The sequence below is a fragment of the Marmota flaviventris genome, chromosome 3, assembly GCF_047511675.1.
Source record: "Marmota flaviventris isolate mMarFla1 chromosome 3, mMarFla1.hap1, whole genome shotgun sequence".
Taxonomy (NCBI): Eukaryota; Metazoa; Chordata; class Mammalia; order Rodentia; family Sciuridae; genus Marmota; species Marmota flaviventris.
In genome coordinates this window covers 156,726,263-156,743,012 of record NC_092500.1, presented here as the reverse complement: position 1 = coordinate 156,743,012, position 16,750 = coordinate 156,726,263, and the positions used below count along the sequence as shown (strand labels likewise).

The 16,750-nt window shown below is 33.7% G+C and overlaps 1 protein-coding gene across 8 annotated transcripts in view; it reads right to left on the bottom strand.

Annotated features, from left to right (window-relative positions):
• Positions 1-831: 831 nt before the first annotated feature.
• Nek1 (NIMA related kinase 1) overlaps positions 832-16,750 on the bottom strand; it is a 167,925-nt gene continuing 152,006 nt past the window's right edge. For all 8 annotated transcript variants that reach the window (XM_071610527.1, XM_071610529.1, XM_071610530.1 and 5 more), the window contains 4 exons: positions 8,208-8,413; positions 7,110-7,240; positions 6,506-6,638; positions 832-2,029 (listed from right to left, as the gene is read on the bottom strand). In XM_071610527.1, the coding sequence (XP_071466628.1) occupies positions 2,016-2,029; positions 6,506-6,638; positions 7,110-7,240; positions 8,208-8,413 (484 nt within the window). In that variant the 3' untranslated portion in view covers positions 832-2,015. The remainder of the gene's footprint in view (positions 2,030-6,505; positions 6,639-7,109; positions 7,241-8,207; positions 8,414-16,750) is intronic.

The following is a 16,750-nucleotide window of genomic DNA, read 5'->3' as shown; positions in this document are numbered from 1 at the left end:
AGAGAGAGAGAGAGAATTTTTTTAATATTTATTTTTTTTAGTTTTCGGCGGACACAACATCGTTGTTTGTATATGGTGCTGAGGATCGAACCCGGGCCGCACGCATGCCAGGCAAGCGCACTACCGCTTGAGCCACATCCCCAGCCCCTCATGTTATTACTCAATGTCCTTACCTGTTAATGGAGATAATACTAAATTATCCTAATAACCCCTTATTAGCTCTAATATTCTATGAATCTAGATGCTTCCATAGTTTACCAACAATACCTATAATAGACTTTCCTCAACAATAATAGTCTAGCCTGCTGACACAAACTTTCCATAATAACACTCCAGTCATTCACTACCAACTGACTACAGATGAAACAAATCCTATTTATCATCCCTATTCATGTAAATATGACATCTTTTGAAATATGGTTACAATAGCCTTTTCTATTGTTATACCATTATTTGCTTTTCTAGTAGTTGGAATAGTTTATGAATTAACAAATAATCCCAACCCCAATCATTTCTACCTTTCAGGATTATAGAGAATTAAAGTGAAGAATTAAAATATTATTTTTTAAAAAAAATTTTCGTAGTTGTACAGAATGCCTTTATTTTATTTGTTTATTTTTATGTGGTGCTACGGTTTGAACTCAGGGCCTTGCATGTGCAAGGCAAGTGCTCTGCCACTGAGCTATAGACCCAGCCCTAAAATATTCTTGCATTTAAAAAAAGTGTGTGTGGTGGGGAACTAATTGGGTACAAAACCAAGCAATTATTCTCAGCTTTGTGTAAAAGCATCTTATTGAGAATAGTACTGATAAAAGACAATCAACAGTATACTTCAGGAAGATAATAAAAATTTAATAGTAATATAAAATAAACATATAAAATCAACTGTTTATTTTTGGATGTTAGAAATAATATACATAATAAATCTGACATAATATGATAGTGCTGCAAGATAAGATTTTATGTTTTGAATTATAGATTATGCCAATCAGGCTGATTTGTACTCAGTGGTTCAAAAATTCTGCTTTTATTACTAAAAACATCTGGACTGTATCCATCACTAATACAATGATGTAATACTTGGCATATTATTCTTGAAGCTATGTGACCTTAATCTTAATGACCTAACTCCTCTTGTGATGGAAATAAGAGGCAAAAAGTTCCCCATACTAGTTACCAAAACTGTCACAATGTCAAAAAAAGAAAAAAAGATTCCTTTCTCCTTTTTCATCTCATATTGCTATTGAAGCATATGCATGGAAGAAGTTAAAAACCAAAGGGCAACTTATGATATATGCTAGGTCAATTTTAAAAATTCACAACCTTGTTTTTAGATAAAATATTCTTGGTTCTAGTCCTTAAAGAGAAACAAAAGTAATTAATCAGCTTTTTAAATATCAGGAAATATAATTTTACTTTTTTCATAATCAAGTCTTTCAATGATTTCTAGGACTATTTCCACTAAGCTAGTTCAGGAGACACAATGGTTGATAAATGGCTTAAGAATATCAACTTCAAGGTTAAAAATACCACTTCAAAATTTAAATAGAGCCCTTGACAAGGTTACTTAATGAAGAATTGCTGGTCAGGATGAACAAGCATTAGACCAAAAGAAAGGTCATGCTTAAATACTTAAACAAAAAACCTCAGGTAAGTCTTTAGTGACATAGGTAATTTTTCAACTTAAAGAAATTTTCTGAAAATCAAAATTCCTTATTGCATGGTAATTTTCAAAACCACCAACTCCAGTTCTAGGTCAGTCCTTTGGTTGGATGATTTAATCAAGTATGTATTCTATAGACTTCAACTACAGAATTCAAAAAACAAAAGACATAGTGTTAAAATCTTAACTGAAAAATTGCATGTTTCTCCATCTTTTTCATGCAAAAACCATGCCCATCTTAAATATGGTATTTCTTATAAATAATCTTTGTATTTCCCACTGAAGCTTGTTATTCTGATGAGTCAAATTCAAATGCTTTCATACACATGAAGATTAAAGAATGTCCTGAGGATTATTCATCATTATCTGTAGAAAAAAGAAAAACAATTAATCCACTTCATTTAAAATCAAGCTGTGTCTGCTCAGTAAAACAATAACGACAAATCCCCACATCCATTCTTTTTCACACTAAAGGAAGAAATTTAATGAAGGTTGTTATTTTTTATTTTTGCAGTACTGGGGATTGAACTCAGGGCCTTGTACACACTAGGCAAGTTCTGTGTCACATCTCCAGCCCTTAATGCATTTTAAATGTAGTTTTTATTGTAATTGCACATACTAATTGTAAAATATTGAAACAATGTATTGGAGAACAAAGTAGGAAGCAAAAATCATCAGAGAAAAGACAATCCATGTTAAGAATTATACATAAATCTTCCAAGACTGCTTTCCTAGGTATTGCTTTACACAAATATCTCTTTAAAAATCACACCAAAATGCAGTTTTGAGACATGAGTTTTTCCACTTAAAATAATAATGAGTGGAAAGATAGGTAAATGAGTGCGAGCAAGATGCTAAAGATTATAAAGTGTTAATGGCAGAATCTACACAGTGAGCATACAGATGATCATTATAAAGTTCTTTTAAATTTTCTACATGATAAAAATTTGAATAAAATGTTGTGAAAGAATAAGCCATGAGCCATGCACAGTGGCACATGACTATAATCCTAGCTACTCAGGAGGCTGAGGCAGGAGGATAGAAAGTTTAAGGCCAGCCATGGCGACTTAGTGAGACCCTGTCTTGAAAAATAAAAATAAAAAAAGGGCTGGGGATATAGCTCAGTGGTAAAGTGCTGGATCTAGTACCAGGGGAAAAAAAAGAATAAATTATGGATATATTCCACATCAATTTTGATGTCTGCATAGTATGGCATAATGACCATTCATATTCATATGTTTTGGTTATCCCCAATTTTTCTTTATTCTATAAAATATAAGGTTGAATGAATTAAACAGGTTTCTTAATGTAATCTTTCAAAACAAACATTATCTTCCACATTCTTAATGATTATTCATTAAAGTCCAAGTGTCATGTCAAATCACTGTGCAGCTTAAAACCCTTCACTAGCTCCCTATTGCCTCAGGATAGAATGAATACATACTTCTTAAGGAGGGCTGAGAAGCTTTTTACCATTCTAGCCTTATCAACTTTCAGTTTCTACCTTCCCCAACTGCCCTCATAATTTATGCTTTAGTAACACTGAATTGTTTACAGATCCCCTACTACAACATTTTACATCCCTGTATGTATTAGTACTCATACTGATTCAGGTAAAATTTACATTCTTCTTTGAAAATCCAATTCTGATATCTTCTCCCTGAGGAAGACCTATCCTGTTATCATTATATTTCTTTCAATGGCTGGATCATTGCTTTATACAACTTAGATACATTTAAAATTTTTAGAATGTTATTCTTATCACTCTGTACTATAATTTACTATTTTTATAAGTATAAATGTTTAGAATAATCAGAAAATTAATGAACACACATGTACCTGATACCCAGAATTAATAAAAGTTAACTTTGACTCTCCTAGTTTAGGCTATTACGAAGAAACAGAGAGGTCCATTTTTTAACCTTATTGCCTTCACCTCTTCTCCTGATATTACTGTATATTCTTCCTTCCCATGGCTTTTCACTCTCATGCACGAGTAAATAAAATTGTTTTTAAAACATTACATAAATGGTATCACATGTTACTTATTCAACTCATTGTGTTAATGGGTATATTCATATTGATAGTTGGAAATTTGACTTATTCATTTTAACTGTTGTATAGAATTTCATTACTTAAACACAGCATAGTGGTTCTATCCAAAATGGATGTGGAGGAAAGGTATGTGTATCCTTTTAAGAATCTATAAACTTGCACAAGAATTGGTGGTGCATGTCTAATCCCAGCAGCTGGATATGGGGTCTTAACATTTCCAATAAGAAAAGCTCCAAAATAGATATCTAAAATAGATATGTAGTCAATATAACATTTAACTTTCTAATAATTAACCATGGAAAAGAACAAGGTAACTTATTCAGATAATGCATTATAGATTTTATACTAATTTACTTAGTGGCTGGCTACATTAGTAAGTTATAACATTTTATGGGTTATTATTTTAAAAGGTTGCTAGGGTGTGTTTGTGTTTAAAGGTAGCCATTTGGTTTTTGTAATTTTACTTCCCCCATCCCCAGGCTAGAGAAATTGCCACCAGGTTCTAAGATACAATACACTGGGGTCCTGGTTTCCTTTGCATTTGTGTGCTACAAAAGATATGATATTGCTGCTGCTTCTTTTATCTTTACTTTAAACCGTTGGTTTTTAAAATTTGTTCTTTTTAGTTATACATGACAGTAGAGTATATTTTGACATATTTATACAAGCATGGAGTACACCTTATTCTAGTTAGGATCGCTGTCTTGTGGTCTGATATTGCTTCTTTTTTATTTATTTATATATATATTTTTTAGTTGTCAATGAATATTTATTTATTTATATGTGGCGTTGGGGACTGAACAGTGCTTCACACATGCTAGGCAAGCACTCTACCACTGAGTCACAACCCCAGTCCCTGATATTGCTTCTTGAGGAATATATTAGCTTAGTCTGATTCTTGGCCTCTGCAGGGCAGATGGCCTATGTAGGCAAGCATCCTTTTGCAGACACTCAGCTGTCAAAAGAGAATGTCAATTTTACCTCATGGCTCAGTTAATTGTTATAGCTCTCCACTTGAGGGGGGAAAGCAAAATAAAAGCTCTTGCAGGCTGAAATATTTGCAGGCTGAAATGAAGCCAAGCACATGGTTGTTGATTACTGTGAAAAGCTCTATTAAAATAATACTTATGATGAACCGTCTGAAGGATGGACAGACTATATATGAATAGAACTGGTTTGATACTCAATGCAGATTTACTTCAATGACATCATTCTCTGGCCTCATGGCATTAAATTATACCATGAACATACTATGAGAAATCTCATGAAATCCAAATATTATACAAATTACTGAGAATATTTTTCATTTAAATATGAGTCCAAGACCTCAGTAAAATCAGGAATCTGTAAGTTCCCAATAATCTTTAAATTTTAGATTATTATTTTGATGATAAAATAATTTTTTAATTTTGGAAAAATAAAACACCTGTTTTACAGTTCTACTGACAGACATTTTCAAAGACTAACAGTTGAGTACACACTGTGGACTATGGACCTTTGGATTCCTGTGCCTGGAAAATCCTTTTCTCCTTACAGGCAGCCATGTGTTACTCTACTTTGAAGAACATCATGTGACAGTTCTCCCTTTTTAAGAATCATGGGATTTTTTTTTTCTCTGGTCAATACCAAAAATAGCTGCCCTCTGAGCAATGAATATGCATATCCCAATGAATATGCCTGGATTCATTCAATTAAGTTTCCTGCTTTGCCAGAAAGATCTACACCAAACTTGTGTCCTATTTTCAGAAAATGTAGAGATCTTTTGAAAATAAATGTTGTATTATTTTTCATTTCTGGTTTCATGTGCTATATTCATTTCCTCAATATGCTGACTTACTCAAATACTTTTAAAATTTAATTTTATCTTGTACCTGCATGTTTTTAAGTGTAATCTGAAACTTTTTTTTGTAATAAGGTGGAAAATAAATTTTATGAAAATTTGATTGCTAAAACTAAGCATCAACATTTAAAATCCTCTAATTTGGTCTATAAATTAAACCTTTAAAGAAATAGAATTAATTTTTTGTGACATTCTAGAAATGAATTCTTGTTCAAATTTTTACCTATTTCTTTATGTGTGTAAAAGTTTAACATTATCTCTTTGGTAAGAATTTTTCTAATTTCTTGAACTGCCCAATTAAGAAGCATTAAAAAAAATCTCATACAAATGTTACTTATACATTAAATAAAAAGATACTGACTTAAAGAATCTAAGACAATAAAAGTATATGACAGGGGCTGGGGTTGTGGCTCAGTGGTATTGTGCTCTCCTAACACACACGAGGCATGGAGTTCAATCCTCAGCACCACATAAAAATAAATAAATAAAATAAAGGTATTGTGTGTCTAACTATAACTAAGAATAAAAATTAAAAAAGAAAAGTATATGACAGTGTTAATTTTATAACTACTTAAAAGTAATAGATATAGTTCTAATACAGATTTCATCAAATGCTTGTGATATAATTTTATCAATTTACATTTTTCATCTCATTTAAACATCTGCATTTTTTTCTTTTTTAAAAATATTTTTTAGTTGCTGATGGATCTTTATTTTATTTATTTATATGTGGTGCTGGAATAGAACCCAGAGCCTCACACATGCTAGGTAAGCACTCTTCCACTGAGATATAACTACAGCCCCATAACACCTGCATTCTTTTTTTTTTTTTTGGTGCTGGGGATCAAACCCAGTGTCCTGATGCATGCTGAGCATATGCTTTACCACTGAGCTATATTCCCAGCCCTCACATTTTTTAAAAATATAAAGATGTGAGAAAATCTTACCTTCTTGATAGGCTCCATCTGCCATGACTAAATGAAGAATCTTGGCATAAAGATGCTGATGTTCATTTCCCAAAATATTCTGAACTATTGTTGAACAAATTTCAATATTTTCATCTTCATCTTCATGAATAACCTATACCAAATTTCCAAATATTAATTAAAGTTTGAATAACTTTTTATAATCGGAGGCTCCATTTATTATATGTTTATGATAAATCTAACGACCAATAAAGATAATCAGGGCTGGGGCTGTGGCTCAGCAGTAGTGCACTTGCTTGGCATGTTGTGAGGCACTGGGTTCGATTCTCAGCACCACATGTAAATTAAAAAAATAAATAAATAAAGGTCTATCGACAACTAAAAAAATATTAAACAAAAAAGATAATCAATATTTCTCTAGTAATCCAACAGAGCACATGTCAAAAGTAAATTTTTTAAAATTATTTTTTATTTGTAGACAGATACAATACTTTTATTTTATTTATTTGTTTTTATGTGGTGCTGAGGATTGAACCCAGTGCCTCACACATGCAAGATAAATGCTCTACCAACTGAGCTACAACCCCAGCCCCAAAGTAAATATTTTAAATGACATTGTGCTTACCTTTATTTTCTCATAAACCTCAAAGAACTTCTCAAAACCCATTTCTTGCTCCAGGTGAAGTCTCAGTTCCTCTAAATGGTTAAAGACACTATCATATTCACATTCACTAGTAGTCTCACCATCACTGTTATCTAAAAAGCATAAATAAAAAGATACATTATGATTAAAAAATACTTAATAATTCTTATCTCAATCAAATAAAATTCTATGACAAGTGAATAATGTCACTGAGTTACACTACTTCTATTTTCAACACAAACAACTGCCACTATACTATTTGTCAATTATATAGATAATCAAAGTATATATAAATCTGTCTCAATGAGAATGTTACTTTGTGAAATTTTTTTATAGAATTAATCTTTTTTTTTAAATAGAACTTTCTTTTGTAATACTTTTTCTTTTAGAGTGAATTTGGGCTAGAAAAAAATTCCTAGAAATGCAATTTAATTTAGTGAAAAATGGAAAAAGCACACCTCTATATTTTTCACTGAAACAACCAATCCTGATTTCTATGTTTTAAAAGTTGATGTAAACTTGGGCCACATATGCAAAAGACAGATGACCTATGACACACATCATAACATTTTAGGAAAGTTTCTAGAAAGTTATAAGTACCTGATATTTTTGTCACATACATGCTAGAGATATCTGAGAAAAAATTATTTAAAAACATTTTTTTTCACATTAATTCTTCCCAAATAAATATAGCAGGTAAAATATACAAACTTTCCATGCATCTTAGGTGTAATGCTATGAAAAAAGAATAATTTCAAAAAGAAAAGAAACAAAAAGAGGGCTAAGAAAACTAAGTTATTATCTTTACTATTGAAAAATAAGAAATACCAAACAAATAATTGAATAAAACGTGTCAAAAAAATCACTGCCATAAATTAATGGGAAAGAAATGGAAAAACTGTGGATGCACAGTTGGGTTTAAAGAAAAATAATGAAATAAGGGCAAACACACAACATGATCAATTTTATTTAAAAATGAAAATGGTTCATAAAGAAAAATACACACTATTTGAAGTGTTTATATACACTGAAAAAGAAAAAGGCCCATCTTGATAAGTTTGGTCTGCCATGGTCATGCACCTGAGTGCCATTCCTCGTTCAGTGCACTTTCACTGCTGGGATTTTCGTCATCAGCCAGATCTGTCCCATTTGCAGTCTGCTCCACGTCACTGTTTTTTAAGATGGACTCTTCCTCCTCACTGTATTCTTCACCAGGTTGTTCCCTCAGTAACTGCTCCATGGAGGCCTGAAGTTCTTGTAAATCTGTGTCAGTTTCTTCAAACACACTGAAATTAAAAAAAAAAAAAATCAAATTAAACATCATTGAAACTTTATTTTTACGTGTTACGTCAACTCAATATGTATGTGCCCCCTTCTACTTAAAAGTATTAATCATAGATAAAAAGAAATTTTAAATTCCTGTATAGTTTTTAACCAAAGAATGAATACAATTGGTAAATATAGCACATTCCACATATTCTGGAAAATATAAGCCAGAAGACAATTTGTTTAAAATGATATTGATTTGCCAAAAAAATCACATAACTCAATATTATTAACTGCTTAAATTTGGAGCAATGTTTTGATATTTTAAGAGGACAGACTAATGATGTTATTCACCTGCTTTCAAAAATAAATATTTAATACTCAAAAATTTAAAATGTAATTTTGAAAGTTCATCAAAATCTTTATGTGGCTGTATAATAGTTGTAAAACTATATGAAAAGCTTCCCAAGTAAATGCCTACTGGGCATTTGAACTTTTAGAAATGGAAATACATAAGGAATTATATATTTAGGTTAACAGAATAATCACTGAATAAAATTTTTACCAGAAACATTATTACGTATGTTTTCTTGAAAGCATTTCTAAAATACATAATAAGTAGACTTTCCTGTGTAATTAGAACATATAAACTTATCACAATCTTCACTGGAGAGTCCTGTTTTCAAGGCATTAGGGTATTAATTCTATTTTCATGGAATTATAAATGCTGGGATAGACTAATTTATACATATAGTACCTTATATTTATGTAGTATTTTAGCCTCTTAAGCAGTTTTGTCCTATCATTTAAATTTTATCTACACCAAAACTCATGTTAGAGACATGGAAACTGCAATCTAAGAATTTAAATGACTTGCTCAAGGCCACATGATAAGTGACAAATAGGATTGAAATCTAAGTCTCTAAGCACTTCTACAATACACAAGAAGCATAGTTAAAAGCTTTTTGTCTCTTATGACTTCTTTTTCCTAAAGTGACATACATGGAAACACTGTATGTTAAGAGAGTTAAATGAGTTTTTTAGATGTATGAAGATATTTCAGAGAGATTATGAACACAAGTTGAGGATTTTATCTACTAGAAAAATAATGCTAAACAAGACATAAGGGTTGTCAATAACCTTCTAAAAGTTTAGACTCAAACCAATGTTTATGGAAGAATTAAAATATAAACAGTATTTTACACAAGATTTTGAATACAACTTACATTAATAAAAAAGAAAATAGTCTTTTCTTATGTATAAATATCTTTATTTTGTACTTACACATTCAGGCAATTGACTTTATAGAAGCTATAGAAAAGCAAAATTCTAATCAGAAGGAGAAGGAGTGTCTAATCTTTTAGATCATGCCACTAGTATCATTTAATTTGACAGTTAATTATAAGAGCTGCTTACCATGTACACCTGCTATATCCTATTGCTACGATGACGAAACACTGACCTATCCATAACATCTTTTACTGGCTAGCCTAGAGGAGTTGGTGCCCAATGCAGTTGGGAGTCAAGTAAGTGAGGCTGCCAAGGCTGCCACTACAAGAAAAGTATGAGGTGATTACAATTTTATAAAATGAGTGCTCAAAATTCTGTTCAAGGTACTTTAAAATTTGGTCCTGAATTTGGCTTAGTTTACTTCCTTATTATAAAAAAATTTAAGTAAAGTGGGAACCAAAAAAATTTCCAAAGACAAATATCAAGTGAAATTTTCCTATAGGGATACATTTTAAATAACATTAAAAATTACGGTTTTTGGATTTTCCAATTAATACTGAAGGCACCTCTCTACCTACTTACATATCTGTGGTAATGGTGATTAAACCCAGGGCATTTTTCAAGGGCTATACCACCAGTCCTTTTTATTTTTTTATTTCAGATACAGGGTTTTGCTAAATTGCTCTGACTGGCCTTGGACTCGAGATCCTCCTGTCTCAGCCTCCTGAGTCTCTGTGATTACAGGTATGCACCATCACAATACAGAAGGCTTCTAACTTATATTTTAAAATCAATTCTGTCATCATCTGGTAAAGAAACACAAACCATAAATATGCTATAGTTCACTCAGATAAAAACTGATGACTTTATTAAAATTTTTGGGAGGAAAAAACCCTGTTATTCAGCACTCTGTTAATCATAAAGGTGCTGGATGTTGTGTTCACCAACAGTTACTAAAAACACAAAATCAAAGTGCTTAATGACCATGATCAAATAGAACAATCAAAGATAAAAAGGTAACTTTCCTTACAAATTGGGGGTCTAGTAAAAATATGTAGTACTCTATGAAAATTGAAAAAATAACTACAAAAACTTTACTCTTTTAAAATTCAAGTTTTATTAGAAGTTTAAAAAGCAAAGGACAGGCCTGACACTGTGGTGCACAACTGCAATCCCATCAGCTTGAGAGGCTTAGGTAGGAGGATTGTAAGTTCAAAGCCAGCCTCAGCAATTTAGTGAGAACCTGTCTCAAAATAAAATATAGAAAGAGTGTCTCAGTGGTTAAGCACCCCTGGGTTCAATCCCTGGTATCAAAAAAGAAAAAGCAAAGAACAGGCTTAAGAAAAACAAAACAAAACAAAATAAAATGTGTCATATGCAATGATCCTGGCTCATATATAATACTAGGAAAAATTAGGAGATCCAGCATGGCGGCGGGCGCGGAGAGATCAAGTCTCTGACCTCTTCAGCTGCACGGGCATAGGGAGTCTTAAACCGTCTAAATGCTGTTTGCTCAGGATCACTAGGCAATGCTGAGCTGACGTGGATCTGGGGCGAACTGTCTGGGCCTCTCATAACACACACCGAGCCCGGATCAGCTGAATTCAAGCTCCCATTCGCCTGCGTCTCGCACACAAACAGCTGTGACTCAGCACTAAACGATCCCGCTGAAACAACTGGTCGGCCTTTCTGAACCTGCGGAGGTTAATACCAACCGAGCCTTCATAGGCAGTGGCCACAGGATTGAGACGGGGCTTGGGAGAGCCGGTCAGGACCCACCCTTTGCATCGGTCACCCGGCAAAGGGAACGAACTGTCGCCATTTGCATGGGATACCACCATGGCAGAGAATTGACGTCACCAGAATGCGGTGGATGAGATAACTTCATTAAAACCTGCGGCGACAAGTGTGTAACCCCCTAGCCTTCCCTCTCCACATAGCAGGAAACCTCAAGGGCCCCTCCCAGCTCTCCCATGAGCGCGATAGTCAGACCGAGGGAATCAGGAGTGGTGCGGGACCCGCGGTGCGGAACCCCCGGCTACCTCTCCCACCAGTGCTGACAACTGAGGTCTCTTGCACCAGCTACTTGGGGCGTGGCTACTGGAGGGCAAGCAAAATACTCTGAGGGTTCTCAGCCCCAAGCTCCACAAACTTAGGGTCTGAGGGAATGGCAAACAGTGAGAGTGTGCCCAGTCGTTCAAGAAAATAGGGCTCCCAGGAGCAGCAGACCTGGCGTGTAGCCAGTATTGTGGTGAGCGTCACCGGTGAGTGGGGCCTGGCTTGAGGAAAAGTGGAGAAGTGACTAGACACAAGAAAAGGCCCTAGGCACTCAGGATTGGAAACCCGCCCAGTCTGGGAGGAGGAGCTGCTGCACAGTGATTGGTTCCCGTGTACTGAGAGAAGCTTGGCCCGGTGGGCACAGCTCCACCTACTGGAAGAGAAGTTAATCAAACTCTAAGACTGCATTTATTAATTTTTTTTTTAATTTGGGTTTTTTTTTCATTTTCATTTTTTAAATTTTTTTAAATTTTTAAATATTTTTTATTTATTATTTTTTTCTGATTATTTTTTTAAATTTTTTTCTTTTCTATTTTTTTCTTTTGTCTTTTCAATTTCCTTATTCCCCCTTCCTTGAATTCTACCTGCTTACTCTCATTCTCTTTAGTGACTTCTTCCCTTCCCTTCTAATACCTTTCCTCCCAAGCATCAAATAAATTTATAGGAGTAAATAGTAACTCAGCAGTCAAACAGAACAAGAAGTAACATGAGCAGCATGAAAAAGCAAGGAAGAAAAGGAGTACAAACAATGCAGGACAGCCTAAATATTCAGGAGGACCTAGAGGCATCAGAAAAATGGTCAAATAAAGAACTCAAGGAATACCTTAGACAGATGGAATGGAATCTTAAAGAGGATATGAGACAGCAAATTCAAACAATGAAAGAACACATTGAAAATGAATTACATAAATAGATAAAAGAAGCAAATAAGCATCTTTATCAGGAGATAGAGATTATTAAAAAAATCAAACAATAATTCCAGAAATGAAGGAAACCGTAAACCAAATTAAAAACTCAAATGAGAGTATCACTAACAGAGTGGAGCAAGTAGAAGCCAGAACATCAGATAATGAAGACAAAATATATCATCTTGAAAAGAGTCTAGCCAACTCAGAAAGGCTGGTAAAAAATCACGAGCAAAACATCCAAGAGATATGGGATAACATAAAAAAACCAAACTTAAGAGTCATCGGGATAGAGGAAGGTATAGAGATTCAAACCAAGGGAATGAGTAACCTGCTGAATGAAATAATTACAGAAAACTTTCCAGAAATAAAAAAGGAAATGGATATACAAATTGTAGATGCATACAGGACACCGAGCATACAAAATCACAGTAGACCAACGCCAAGACACATTGTTATGAAGATATCCAATATACAGAACAAAGAGAAAATATTAAAAGCTACAAGAGAAAGGAGGAAGATTACATTCAGGGGTAAACCAATAAGGTTAACAACGGATTTTTCATCACAGACGCTGAAAGCGAGAAGATCTTGGAACAACGTATTTCAAACACTGAAAGACAATGGATGCCAACCAAGAATTCTGTATCCAGCCAAATTAAGCTTCAGGTACGACAACGAAATAAAAATCTTTCATGATAAACAAAAGCTAAAAGAATTTGCAGCCAGAAAACCAGCATTGCAAAGTGTCTTGAGCAAAACAATACACGAGGAAGAAATGAAAAACAATAACCAAAACCATCAGTGGGAAGTGCCTCGGTAAAGACAGAAGGCGGGGGGAAAGCTAATCATGGAGAAACAAACTAAATTAAAAAAAAAAAAAAAGATAAATAATCAAACATGGCTGGAAGTACAAACCATATATCAATAGTAACTCTAAACGTTAATGGCTTAAACACTCCAATAAAGCGACATAGACTGGTAACATGGATTAAAAAAACAAATCCAACAATATGCTGCCTCCAGGAGACACATCTGATTGGAAAAGACATACACAGGCTGAAGGTGAAAGGTTGGGAAAAAATATACCACGCACACGGTCCTCATAAGCAAGCAGGGGTGGCCATCCTCATATCGAATAAAATCGACTTCAAGACTAAGTTAATCAAAAGGGATAAGGAAGGACATTATATACTGTTAAAAGGAACCATCCACCAACAAGACATAACAATTATCAATATTTATGCACCAAATAATGGTGCTGCGACGTTCATAAAACAAATTCTCCTCAAGTTCAAGAATCAAATAGACCACAACACAATAATTATGGGTGACTTCAATACACCTCTCTCACCATTGGACAGATCCTCCAAACAGAAGTTGAATAAAGAAACTATAGAACTCAATATCACAATCAATAACCTAGACTTAACTGACATATATAGAATATATCAACAATCATCAAGTGGATATACTTTTTTCTCAGCAGCACATGGATCCTTCTCAAAAATAGACCATATATTATGCCATAGGGCAACCCTCAGTAAATATAAAGGGGTGGAGATAATACCATGCATTTTATCTGATCATAATGGAATGAAACTGGAAATCAATGATAAAAGAAGGAAGGAAAAATCCTACATCACATGGAAAATGAACAATATGTTACTGAATGATCAATGGGTTACAGAAGACATAAAGGAGGAAATCAAAAAATTCTTAGAGATAAATGAAAATACAGACACAACATATTGGAATCTATGGGACACAATGAAAGCAGTTTTAAGAGGAAATTCATCGCCTGGAGGTCATTCCTCAAAAAAAGGAAAAACCAACAAATAAATGAGCTCACACTTCATCTCAAAGCCCTAGAAAAGGAAGAGCAAAACAACAGCAAATGTAGCAGAAGGCAAGAAATAATTAAAATCAGGGCAGAAATCAACGAAATTGAAACAAAAGAAACTATTGAAAAAATTGACAAAACTAAAAGTTGGTTCTTCGAAAAAATAAATAAGATCGACAAACCCTTAGCCATGCTAACGAAGAGAAGAAGAGAGAGAACTCAAATTACTAACATATGGGATGAAAAAGGCAATATCACAACAGATGCTACAGAAATACTGAAGACAATTAGAAATTATTTTGAAAACCTATATTCCAATAAAATAGAATATAGTGAAGACACCAATAAATTTCTTAAGTCATATGATTTGCCCAGACTGAGTCAGGAGGATTCACACAATTTGAACAGACCAATATCAATGGATGAAATAGAAGAAGCAATCAAAAGACTACCAACCAAGAAAAGCCCATGACCGGATGCGTACACAGCGGAGTTTTACAAAACCTTTAAAGAAGAATTAATACCAATACTTTTCAAGTTATTTCAGGAAATAGAAAAAGAGGGAGCTCTTCCAAATTCATTCTATGAGGCCAACATCACCCTGATTCCAAAACCAGACAAAGACACCTCAAAGAAAGAAAACTACAGACCAATATCTCTAATGAACCTAGATGCAAAAATCCTCAATAAAATTCTGGCGAATCGGATACAAAAACATATCCAAAAAATTGTGCACCATGATCAAGTAGGATTCATCCCTGGGATGCAAGGCTGGTTCAATATACGGAAATCAATAAATGTTATTCACCACATCAATAGACTTAAAAATAAGAACCATATGGTCATCTCGATAGATGCGGAAAAAGCATTCGACAAAGTACAGCATCCCTTTATGTTCAAAAAAAACTGACAAAATCATGGAATTTGCAGGGAAATAGATGGCATTAGAGCAGATTATGCTAAGCGAAGCTAGCCAATCCTTAAAAAACAAATGCCAAATGTCTTCCTTGATATAAAGAGAGCAACTAAGAACAGAACAGGGAGGAAGAGCATGAGGAAAAGATTAACATTAAACAGAGATGAGTGGGGGGAGAGAAAGGGAGAGAGAAGGGAAATTGCATGGTACTGGAAGGAGACCCTCATTGTTATACAAAATTACATATAAGAGGAAGTGAGGGCAAAGGGGAAAAAAACAAGAGAGTGAAATGAATTACAGTAGATGGGGTAGAGAGAGAAGATGGGAGGAGAGGGGAGGGGAGGGGAGGGGAGGGGGGATAGTAGAGGATAGGAAGGGTAGCAGAATACAACAGACACTAGTATGGCAGTATGTAAAAAAGTGGATGTGGAACCGATGTGAATCTGCAATATGCATACGGGGTACAAATGGGAGTTCATAATCTGCTTGAATCAAATGTATGAAATATGATATGTCAAGAGCTTTGTAATGTTTTGAACAACTAATAATAAAAAAAAGAATCAAAAAAAAAAAAGAAAAATTATAACACTGATAAAATGCTTTTAATCAGATAAATATTCTAGGGTCTTTCCATTTAAAGGCAGAGGTGAGAAGCTAAAATTTAAGTTTAAAAACATCAAAATAAATCATATAATTCTAATATTTAATAATTTATTCTTGGAGTAATTTGAATATACTATATGTTTTCAAACACTTTATTCCAGAATATTCTGGTTTTATTTCCCCCCAAAGTTTACAACATTTGTCTGAGGGATTGATATTGGAGAAAGTATAAGAGGATTTTTATCGAAGGAGTCACCACTCTCTATAGCTCTCAGAAGTGTTATCCATTAAATTCCTTCTTGAAATCTAAATTCCCCTTCGATCACAAAGAAAATAATTTTGTGAAGGCAATCGAATCACATGCAGACTACATCCCACCCCAAATCACCTCCACATATCTGTGCAGGTACATTCCTCCCCTGCCAATTCCCCATTGACATGGCCCTAAAATCAAACATGGTAAAAGATACATGTGCAGCTTTCTGGTAATTTTCCTGGGAGGAGAAGTACAGTGTATTAATTACTTCAAAATTTCCCATTGCAATCCTTGTATCACTATTAAACAGTCATTATCCTGTTTACATTTATTCATTTAACCAAATATTAAGCTTATATCCAAGGTAGTATGCTGGATACTCAATGATGAAGAAAACAATGAACAAAATTGAAACCACTTTCTTATAAAGTTACTATATTATTTAGAGGCAGATATACATTCTCAAAATTTCATGATTATATTTTAAATAAGTTATAAAAAGTTACAAGTAATAAAACATCAGCTATAGATCATTTAAAAAACTGT